Raw genomic sequence first — 11,751 nt, 5'->3', positions numbered from 1 at the left:
GGAAGTGGTCCCGGCCCATGGCAGGGGGTGGCACTGGGTGGGCTTTCAGGTCCCTTCCCACCCAAACCATTCTATGATTAACAGATGTAGAAGCAAGCAATGAGCATCTCATTCGTGCATCTGATGGATAAGAAAACCCTGCAAACAGCAGCTGCAACTCTTCTCCCATGCACACACCCCCATACGCTCAGCCCACACGGACAGTGGAACACAGGCGTGTGGAATCAGTCGCTATCTAGTGTGGCAGGCATTGGCGTTCGGAATTTGATATTCCTTCGTTGAGCAAGCAGATCTGCTGCTGTTCAGGAGACTAACAAACAACCTCCTACTCACACCGACTCCGTGTGTGGATGCTGTCTCTCTGCAGGTGGCCTGTCTGCCTGCGAGGTTTGTCCGAAAAACTTTGTTCTTGATTGTGCAAGAAACTTCAGCAAAGTGTGATGAATTGCAAGAAGTCAATGAGAACAGAACTTGGTGCAGGGTCCTCACAGAAAGGTGTGCAGGCAGGAATTGCAAGGAATATTCCATTTCCTCTTCCTTTTGAAATATTCTGCTTCAGCCCTGTGAGAGTGAATCTCACAGGTTGCCCAGAGAAGCTGTGGATGCCCCATCCCTGGGAGTGTCCAAGGCCAGGCTGGATGAGGCTTGGAGCAACCTGGGCTGGTGGAAGGTGTCCCTGCCCATGGCAGGGGGTGGGACTGGGTGGGCTTTATGGTCCCTTCCAACCCAAACCATTCTAGGATTCTGTGAATTCAAATTGCAACACATCGCCAGGTTTGAGAAACAACCGTGGCCACTCACTGCAGACTGTACAAAGTCTGCTGACTGAAAAAAAAAATTGGAAAACATAGCAGGCTGGTACCGTAGTCTTTACTTCACATCGGATAGCATCTGTTCTCACACAGCCAAGGTAAACGTGTCAAGTGCACGGCTAGTTGGACAGACACCAAATTACACCCGTGCCTGACCTGATCACATTTACATTGCCTGATGAACATGACATGAGCAGCTCTGGAGCAATGGCCTTTCTATCAGTTCAGCACCTCGAGCTGCTGGTCAGAGAGCAGCTTCCAGTCAAGAACCTGCCCAAGCAGGTTAGTATTTCGAAACTGAAATTGCAAGGTGGAGTTTGCTGGTAGCATCTGAAACCCTATCCTGTAGGTGACAGCCTTGGTGACACACAGGGAAGAGACTGTAAGAAGTGAAATTGATCAAGAAGTTGGGTTTTTTCAGCTGCCACTTGGCCTTTTGTTTCCTCCTCTGCTTTTTGCTGCTTTCCTAGCTCTCTCCAACTCGGAGCTGGGATCTTTGCTGCTGCGGCAGGGCAGGAAGAGCCAAAACAGCACAGCTGTTGCTGCAGACACATGGGAGCCGGTCTGTGCCGGAGCACTGCTGCGTGCAAACAGGGCACCTCAACAGACACCATCCGCCTCTTGCCAAAGAAGCGCCAGGCATTTCAGGCAACCACAACAAACACCAAGTGGGTTTGCGCTGGAGAGACGGGAAAGGGTGGCAGTAAACAAAAACACGCCCAGGGTAAGCGTGCCTACTGCTGCAGCCTGACATCAGATGCCCTCATGTCGACAAATACTTTGGATGTATGTGCGCAGTCTTCTACTGGCATTTAGTGTAAACACAGCTACGGTGGCCTGCTTACCCGCCGAGCTGTCTTCGCAGGGACACAGCGCAGTCTCTGCACGTCTCTCTGGCACCTATAATGCAAAATACTGCATTTACTTATCTACATATTAGAGACTGACAGTTGTGAAATTTAATTACTGCCTTCATAAATAGCGTAATAATTGACATAACTACAATACTCGGTTTCCCTCTCCTGCTCCTCAACATTAGTAAACACCACACACATACTGAGCGTGAAGGCTGCTAGGAGCAAATGCAAGAGACTTACTCCTTTAGCCATTACATTACTTGTATAAAACATACAACTGGATTCTAATCTGAAAGCATTAAATAGAAGATTTTTTTTTTTTTTACAAATTTAGAGATTACTTGGGTACTGCCAAAAAAGTTGTAGGTTTAAGCTCAGTTGCCACCATTTTCCTGAATAAACTATTTTCATATCCTATCTTATTTTCTCCTAATTATCGATTGGAAAAGTAACTGAATTTCATGTTGAGATGAGAAATAACGTAGTGTCGCCACTTTGTTTTATCACGGTCTATGATCAGATCTCATTTTATAGAATCACAGAATGTTTTGGGTGGGAGGAACCTTAAAGCCCATCTAGTCCCACCCCCCTGCCATGGGCAGGGACACCTTCCACCAGACCAGGTGGCTCCAAGCCTCATCCAGCCTGGCCTTGGACCCTCCCAGGGATGGGGCAGCCACAGCTTCTCTGGGCAACCTGTCCCAGTGCCTCCCCACCCTCTGCGGGAAGGATTTCTTCTTGATACCCAATCTAAACCTACCCGCTTTCAGTTTAAACCCATTACCCCTTGTCCTATCACTACAGGCCCTTGTAAAGGGCCATTTGATTGCCACTTACTAATAGCATGTTCTCTTGAAGGAAAGGACGCTCCAGGAGCATCTTTATTCTGGAAAGATGTAAGAAAACTCAATTCAGGGTGGGTGGGAGCAAAGCTGCATTTATGTCACCCTGTAATGCGCCCTGCTACCACTCTGTTCTCCTGGGATGACACAGAACACCAATTCTTGTTGCCAAGTTATTCATGTTGGTACTTCATCCCTGAGCAGCTCCAGTCCACGTCCGCTGTAGCAAGCTGGCAGCACAGGCATCTTGTGTTTCTAAGGCTGAAGCTTAAAAAACACGGACTTTGAAACAAAGCCAATTATTTATGGGCATCCAGCGCATTAGTTATAACATCTGCAGCCTCAAGAGTTGGTGTTTCAGACACTACTCACAGAGTATCAAAGGACTTAAAAGAGGGGGAGTAAGAGTTCAGGACAAAAAGGAAAGATATTGTATTTTAGGTAGGGGTGTTATTTTTTTTCAACTGAAATGTCCCTACCACAACTGAGTATACCGTTTCGTGTTCTGTATATGATACTCATCTTTTGCCAGTCTTCTGAAAGTAAAACAAAAGTGATCTTTTGTTTCAAAGTCCAAGAAAATGAGACTTTTATTATAAATTTTCACAGAAGTAAATCCCCACATTTTTAATAAATCACCTGTACTATTGGCATAATCATGACAACCCAGTCAAGTAATTCATTGCATTAAATATTTGAGGAAACTAAATAAATAATAAAATCTTTCTATAAATACGTACACACCAAGCTTACAGAAGCAGCTTACAGTTGCATAGCACTGTGCAAAACCTTTCGTGTACACATCTGTCCTGTCAGCAAAGCTACGGCAGACAAGACCATCTAATACCTCAAGATGAAAACTCTCCATATCCAACCAGCAATCCCTGGAATAACAAAATATGCAGCACAGTTGTTCCTGTACCAAACCCAGCTTCGTAACTCCAGCCAGTCTTTAAAACGGAAAGCTCTTTAAGAAGCAGTCAAACGAAAAAAACAACGACTGATTAAGATTGCTCTGGGAAAATAATTTGCTGTCAGAGAGTCCCGGAATAGAGAACAGCATTAAGAGATACTGCAGAATAAACCAGTGGTTGCACACACCCTCAACCTGCTTCTAAACAAAAACGGAGTGTTAAGAAAAACACGTCTGATCCAACAGTCAGTGTCGGGTTGCCAGTGCTACTTCACGATAGAAACAGTATTCTCGTGTTGGTTCTCAAATAAGTACAAGAAGAATTGGAAAGCCGTGCTAATGTGGACAGGGACAAAGATGTAAGCAGTGTATAATACCGTAACTAACATGCTAATGTTGAAAGTGTAGAAGAGCAGTTTCTCCCAGGGCTCCATGAGATAGCTGCAGGTGATTAGTTCAAACTGGCAGTACAGCCAATAGAGATAGTTCTTCATGCTCTTAATATCCATCTTCAACTTTGTGCCACTTCTGAAAGCCTTCCCTGTTACAATAAAGGACAGTTAGTCGAAATAGAAACCTTCCCAAAAACCAAAGAAGTAAAAAAGTATATAAAAATACCATATGGGCCGCAACTCCATGCTACTCAGTTTGCTCATACTGACCATTTTTAGTAAATGATGGCTTAAACCCACAAGAGGTCTAAAATTCCAAGACCATAAATACTTTTTAAAGCATAAAACATGAACAAACAGCAACAGATGAGCCTGAGTCATTCTTTTATCCAGTCTCATAAAAGGCTTCATTTGTACTCTTTTCTCCTTTCCTACATCAGTTCTGAAGACCACAGTTCAACGTAGGCCACCGGGTCCTGGGCACCATCATTTACCAAGGAGGCTCCACGACAATCTCTTTTTTGCCACAATTCATTTATGCAATAAGTGTTGTCATTCTGCTCTCCAAGCCAAACTACTTTCATAACTCTGCCTTGCGCTGGATTAGTTAAGAGACTGTTGAAGAAGCTGAACTGAAAAACACACTTCAAACCTTCTCTCCTTCACCACTCGTGGATTTCGACACAGAACTCAGCTAGATGCCTGATTTTTACAATGTAGACTGAATTTTGTGTCTTACGCTTCAGCGATTGCTGGAATGCACACTGGGAGCATGGAGGATGCCACACATACAGGACTACAACGAAAGGAATCTATATACAGATTACCCAGCTGCTTCTGCAACAGAGACTGATCTGACACCAGCATGAAAACTTACAGATCTAGTTTAAGGCTTTGTGTTCAAAATAATGGTAATAATTACTGTTACATTATACAGCTGCCAGAATACAGAACTGGAGAGGTAAAGGGAAAACAGTACTATTTCAGTCACTGGTGCTTCCTGTCATTTGGTAAATAAGAGGAGACAAAACAAAAGCTGTGATTCCCCGCTTTTTAATTGCAAAGTCAAGAACTTTTGGTGGTATGAATGTCTGTGGAAAAAACCTTATTCCACAAAAATTAAATACAACTTCATAGTTCTACATAGAGTGGGATTTTATTTGAATAGAAGCTGTTACCGAAAGTTTTCAGAAAAAAATTGCCTCAGTTTTTCCAATTTACTTCCATAGCTTCCCCACCTCTTTTCTGCCTGACAGGTGAGAGAAACTAGATAGTCCTTCTGCAGTAAAGAACTATTCTTAACTACTTCTAGTAATATCCTTACTATACCTGTTGCATTTCTGTACTTTTCTTGCATTTCGTACTAAATGTAGTTTATACTTCAGCCTCTCATCATCAAATGTGTAGCCAAGCTACTTTGAATAAAGACTTTTCTTACAAAAAATGGATTTTGAAAAAAGTAGGACTTACCTCTTCACTTTTCCCCGATGTCAAAATGTCTAGATGAGAGATGCTTCCTGACACTCTGCCTCTTGCAGCTGAACAGCTCCCGTACAGATCGAGACGCAGAAACAATTAGCTTTGATCCTCAATTACAGAGCGTGTCCTCCACACCCCGCCCCATTCACTATTGCTGAACACTCCTCTGGCCAAGCTCTCTGCATTATGCAACAAGGACAGCCAGCGTCTGCCTCCGTGCCGCGCTCTCCTGACAGCGTTCATTCGAGAACTTGGACCGCGTCAGAGTTGGAGAACTGCGGGTAGGGAGGAACATACAAGGCCAAAATACTATTTAGGACAATCAGCAAAAAAATGTTTACAATTAGTGCCTTCCCCAGTTTTGATTCTCAAAACATCTGTCTGCTTCTGTGAGACTTTACAAAGCGAGCTGCCAAAGTCCCTACAAGGTGCTGTTTTATGTCCATGCAAAAATATGGTGTCGGGGTTAAGTAGCCACAAAAATGTAGCTCAATTAATATGTCTCAGGAAAGTCTCTGGTGAAGCCACCACCTCCTGCAACCTTTGACTAATGCCACTTTCAGAGAGTTCCCAGTCTTCTCCGCGTCGCTAACTCCCAGCCCCATATACACACCTCAGTTGCCCTCATCCAGAACCCCTCGGGGTGGAGAGAATACCTGGACAAGGAAAAGATGGTGAGTTCTTCTTAAAATGCTCCAAAATAAAACCAAGCCACAAATACTTGAGGCATTTTAATGATCTAATTGGACAAGTAAATTAGGTAAAAATCTGCATAATCATGATGTTCTAAACTATCTGCCTGCAGTCAAAACATTTCCAAATATGAATCAGCTTCATTTTGGGCAAATATGACACAAGCAATGCCTAAGGCACCTGAGCCTCACCTTCTCTCTTCCTTTCCAAACACAGCCTGAGCGGATCTATTAGTAAATGCTGGCCTACTCCCTCAACCTTTCTTTTTCCCCCATAATATTTAACAAAATAAAGATTTCTGTTTATAAACTGGCCCCTTTCCATAGAAAATTCAGCAATGATAACTCACTGCCCCTGGCAGCAGAAGTCAGTATGCCCCATGCCCTCCCGACCTTGCAGAACAAGGGTCTGCCCCAGGAGTTCACATCCCCAGCCGGACAAACTACGACTTCATGGGAGATATAACCTGGGTTGGGGTCTAAAGAATGGACTCATCAAATGGGAAATATAATTGCCCTGGAGTACTGCTGCAGCATTCTTCTCTCAAGAGTTTCTACTTTCAACCAGACTTTCTCAGCTATGTATTGCAATGGAGTGTGGAGGGGTGGGGTGGGGAGGTTTTTTAGTGGGTTTTATCTTTTTCCTTAAAATATTGGTGAAAAAGAACTTACACACAGGAGAAACAACATTTGACTACCACAGCACCCATGTTCCTGGCAAACAAGCATCCCTCCTTCATGTTACTCACCTTCCCTGCAAGGTGGATCAGCCTCTTCTGGTTCCTTTAGCAAGGGGCAGTGGCGGAGCACTGACTACTAGGGCAGCTGAAGGCAGGGCTGTCACCTCCATGTGCTCTGAATCCTCTCTGAAAAATGTTTACATAAGAGCCAGGAAAACTCAGGCAAGTACTTGTGGCGTTCTCGTTTGCCAAACTGTACAATGTTTTCATTCTTTTCGATAATTCTCCCCCAGTTCTCTCAATACAAATTCCCCAAGTGGCAGCAATGCAGAAAGTGAGACTTGTCCGGGTTTGCTTTAGTTGTAACAGCTTCACAAGTTCTTACCTGACAGCTGAGAGCCGTTGTGAAATAGTGGCCGTGCAGAAGAACAGGTGGTTTCACAGCAGTAACACGTTGGGGTAAGCAGAATCCCTTCCCAACGTGATGCTGTAAGCAGATCTTGGATGGTGGTATACAAAGGCCCCAGGCATCCTCTCCTCCTTGATTTCTCAGCAGCCACTCCTGCTGCTTTTCCCAGCTTTTACCCTGAGGGGAAGTAAGAAGTCATGAATACCTTTCACAATTTGTAATGAGATGTGTATAGCTCCACTCGGAATAAAAAATTGGCCTGAAATGCCTACCTTCTGAGGCAGTTTTAGCCTGTGCACTTTAAGACACATTTCCCAATCAGAGAAGAAACAGAAGTAGTCTTCAAGATTAAAAAAAAAAAACAAACCAAACACCAACAACCAAAAAACCCAAACAAAACCATACTGCTACATAGGGTAAGACACTGCTGGATCACTGCACTTGCATGGAAAGCATCTTCATGCAAAGATCTTCCTCTGGAGAGCAGGAAAGAGCCTCTCCTGGGTAGCACTCTACCTCAGAGGGGCTGGACCCATGTTTTCAGGTCTCTTGATCATGTTGTCCACGCAATTAGATTTCAAACCCTCTTTTTACTGCTTCTAACTGTGGCTTCCAGCCAAATAAATTCAAACTCAGCCATATAAAAGCCAGTCAGTGACACAGCAACAATTTTTCCTAGCAAGGGAAACTTGAATTCAAAAAAGCAAACCGGAAACATTCCAATTACCCCTGCACTAAAGCAAATCACCAGCCTCCCTTTCTCCAAGTTCAGTGAGGTTCCCCATATGGAAAAGCAGCAAGTTCTGGTTTATACAGAATTTAGCACATTAGCTCCATAAGCAGAAATAACAGATTTTTTTACTATTATTTCATGCCTTTTAATTGGACCCTCTGATGTTTAATAAGGTATAAACCCATACTGAGGCATTTGCTCTGCAATTGGCTTCAGAATGGCTGTCCTCTGCATGGCTTCTCTGCTGTCCAGTAAGGACTACATAATAATGTTGCTTTTCTCTTCTTGATCATCTCTTTTTGTCAAAATTTGTATTATCTTTGAGATCAGTACTTCTTTTCCCAATTTAACTGAAATTGCCCATCAGTTAAAAAGTATGGTATGTGGGAGTATGGAAAGATAATGAAAGAAAATGAACCTCATTTCTGTAGAAGACCAAGCTAAAAATGCCTGAAATATCTCTGCCTCACACCTATACACTGGGCTAAATCATTTACCTGCCTCCTTAAAACTAAGACACTGGAAAATAATCCAAGCAGAGAGTTAAGGTGATCAGGGCATATTTCTAATCCACCCCATCCATCTACCCACACAAAGCAAGGCAAAGGCAAGTTTGTTTCGTCATGGTAGTATACTTCAGTTTGCTGGATCCCTTTTGGCTCCAACACTGCTCAGAAAGAATGGAGCGATGCAACATTGCCAGTGATTTAACGTTGTGGGGAGGCAGCCTCCTGCAGCTCTCTGCGACAGCCAGCATCTGCATGGGCATTAGTGCCAGCTCTCTGGCTGCAGCTTCAAGTCTGAAACGTGGTTCTGCTTGGCCTGGCAACCCCTTCGTGCCCTCTCCCTCATGCTGGCACAGAGAGCACAGCAGGGAACTAGTCAGGCAGGACGAAGATGTGCCAGGGCTCTCAGTCTGCACACAACTTGACTACACAACCGCAGGCACTGGAGGAAGTGATGGGATGAAAGCACATGCCAAGGGCAGGGAGATAGTGGGAGGTTGAGCAGGCCAAGACAGCCCAGGGAAGATGAGCTACACAAATAGTGGTGCCAACCTCCTCCTCTGAACATCTCCAGCCTCTGATAGTCACCCTGTGTCCTCAAGACACCCGAGCACCAGCTTTGCAGCACAGGGAAAGAAACCCAGCACCAAGGCATGGCTCATATAGCTTGCCAATACAACCATGCTGCACCAAAGAAGCTACAGAATATACACTACTGTTCTTGGAAAGGAGAAAAAGATAGTGTAGAACAGAACAATTCTTAGAAAGGCTCTGTTCTGCATGGTGTAAAATATCTGGCATGCAGCTCCACAGATCCCGGCACCAGACAACAAGTTTATCTGGAGCGGTATCAGGCCTGGAATCAGGCTGTATGACAGCACCTAACTAGGGGAGGAATGTATCTTGATGAGGAATGTATCTCGATGAGGAATGTATCTTGGCTCCAGCTTACAGGGCCTTGACTTATGCTGGCTTGTAATGCAAATAACATATCTTAATTATTACATTGTTGTCTGCAGGAGTCATACAATTTCCCAGCTTACTGCCCCACGCCTGGCCAGACTAGTTCAGGAACTTCTTTAATTCTGCATGAAGACTGATAATTAAGTGAAAACGATGAAGGCTAGTGATCTCCAAAAGCACAAGGAACATGCACAGTCGGTCCACAAGGATTAGGCAAAGACATTTTCAACTTAAAATAGAGTACCATTTAATACGCCACAAACTGAGCATTTCATAGCAGTTGGACGGTTAAGCACATCAGCTGTGAAGAACTGTGAACCTAGATCTTCCCAGTTCAAATTGTTTCTTATCATACAGCTCACTCACATAATTTTTTATTTAGCTACCACTGATGCAGAGCAAACCCCAGTAAAGCAAGTTTCTTCTGCCCATCAGCGTCCCAGCTGTATATAAAGCATGCTCTTGAGAAGCAGCCTGCTGTCACAGTCCTTGCACAGCTGGTCTCTCACTGAGGTCAGGGGTTCTTACCTAAGACTGGTTCAAATTTAACATGTTTTCCAGCTCCAGGCTGTGCCTTGTTCCTTCCCCTGGCAGGCTTTCACATCCCCTTCAGAACTGAGGATGGGTCACTTAGGAATAGAAAAGATAGGGGAAGCGATGTGTTCCTGCGCAGAGCAGCTACGCTCTGCTTTCTCCCTCATTTCTCGAAGCTGTTAACAATGTTCATTAGTCTCAACTCTTTCTTCGGTGGTGTGTGTAACTGATGTCGTGTCAGGTGCAGAGCGAGGATTGCTGAACAGGAAAAGCTGCCTGAAAGGACTTCAACATCTAGAACTGTTCGGACACAAAAGCAACAGCCGTGAGTTGCAGAGCTGAACATGCAGTGTGGGGCTAGGAGCCAATTAAACTGGGAGTTCTCCTAAGACCAAGATTCTCCCATTCTCTCATTCCCAGGATCATTCTGTAGTTTCACTTTCAAACAGGGGTGATACGACCCCAGCTATCCTGCAGACCTTCAGCACACTCTATACAAAGAACTGACTGAAGCAGTGAAAAGATACTTCATTTGTCTTTTAGTAGAGAAATAGCTGCAGATCTTCATCTCAGACATTTTTAAAAGCATACAGCAACTCATACACACAGTGATGGCCATAACAACCATAGTTCTGTCATACCATGGAATCATTTATTAGCATAGGACTTTAAAGAAAAAAAGCATTTTATCAGAGTGTTTATTCTGTGTATTATTCTAAAATCATACTTCCTGTCATTAGCTGATTACATCAGAATGACCTGCTAAAAGTGACAGCACAGCAGAGTGGCACAAGATGGGAATCGGGGACTTTCCATTTCCACGTCACATCCTCCTGCACTGCCATCTCCTCTTGTTTCTTGTCCCCTCCTCATTCAGATCAGAAGTATATTCACCTCTGGTGAACAGTTTAAGCTACATACTTCATTTCGGCTACATACTTCAATGAAATCCCACCTTTAATTAAGAACCCTGAAGCAGATTCCCAAGTACTCCTGCAGCAACAGAGTCTCGAGAGATGACAAAAAACTACTGCAAACTTCAGTTGTGCTGCCAGCAAAGACAGTTGTCTCCCACATGTGTGTGGAGTAGAGGGTTTCTGTATATAAGGCTCAGGATGGCAACAGCTGCAGCCCCAAAGTTAATGCTTCGTTAATGCTTCCTCCCTTTTCCAGGAAGGCACTCAGCTGCCTGATTCCATCACCAGCAGTGAGGGAATCCCAAAGCTTTCATGACTTTGCCCAGTTGCCAAAAAGGGCTGTTTAGCAGGCAACTGTTAATTTTAAATCATTGCAGCATCAAACTCTCCGCCATCTAATGCTGAAACCACAGGGAAGAGATGCACTGGTTTTGGAATATGCAAAAGAACATTCCACTTACGGAGCATCAGGGTAATAGCTGCGTGCTTGGTTCTCTCTCCCAGGTGTCAACACATACTTAGCAAGGGCTAGGAATCCACCAGAACTGGTGCACTGTACAGGAGATTCCTCTGCATAGGGTGAGGTCCAAGTAGCTGGGTTTCAGGAGAAAAGACAAAGAATATAAATTTAGTGTTTTTAAGAAAATATGCAAGATGAAAGGATGAGTTCAGTGATTTTCTCTCGTTATAACTCAGGCAGGTAGTTACCAAAATAAGTGTCCCTTTCTGGGCAAGAATAATGAATTCTCACTCACAACCTCTTTAAGTTCAGTTGTGGCATCTAAAGCCTACCTGAAGGTAGCCACATCTTAGAAGAAAAATAAAAACCCATCTAAAGCCTACCTGAAACTTTTACCACCCTCAAAAACGATTTCCTCGAAGGTGAATTCAGTATTTCAGCAGCCGTCACCAGGAGACGCGGCCTTGCCGGGAGGAAAAAGCCCTGCCAGCCTGCTGGTGAGGGGTATAAAGTCTCTGTGAAGCAGGAGCCCTCGGTCCTCACCCTGTGAGGGGCAAGCAGG

General features: G+C 44.2%; 1 protein-coding gene across 1 annotated transcript; it reads right to left on the bottom strand.

The window, feature by feature from the left end:
- Window positions 1–3,690: 3,690 nt before the first annotated feature.
- On the bottom strand, window positions 3,691–3,933 carry LOC104515329 (serine palmitoyltransferase small subunit B-like). Its single transcript, XM_010159260.1, has one exon. It carries the CDS (start codon window positions 3,931–3,933, stop codon window positions 3,691–3,693), a length of 243 nt encoding a protein of 80 aa, XP_010157562.1.
- Between the last annotated feature and the right edge of the window lie 7,818 nt (window positions 3,934–11,751).

This window comes from Eurypyga helias, unplaced genomic scaffold (genome assembly GCF_000690775.1).
Source record: "Eurypyga helias isolate BGI_N326 unplaced genomic scaffold, ASM69077v1 scaffold14059, whole genome shotgun sequence".
NCBI classification, from domain to species: domain Eukaryota; kingdom Metazoa; phylum Chordata; class Aves; order Eurypygiformes; family Eurypygidae; genus Eurypyga; species Eurypyga helias.
This window is presented reverse-complemented; position numbering and strand designations above follow the sequence as displayed.

Bases quoted from the DNA above. Each gene is read 5' to 3' on its own strand.
- LOC104515329 (XM_010159260.1), bottom strand. From the start codon at position 3,933: ATGGATATTAAGAGCATGAAGAACTATCTCTATTGGCTGTACTGCCAG.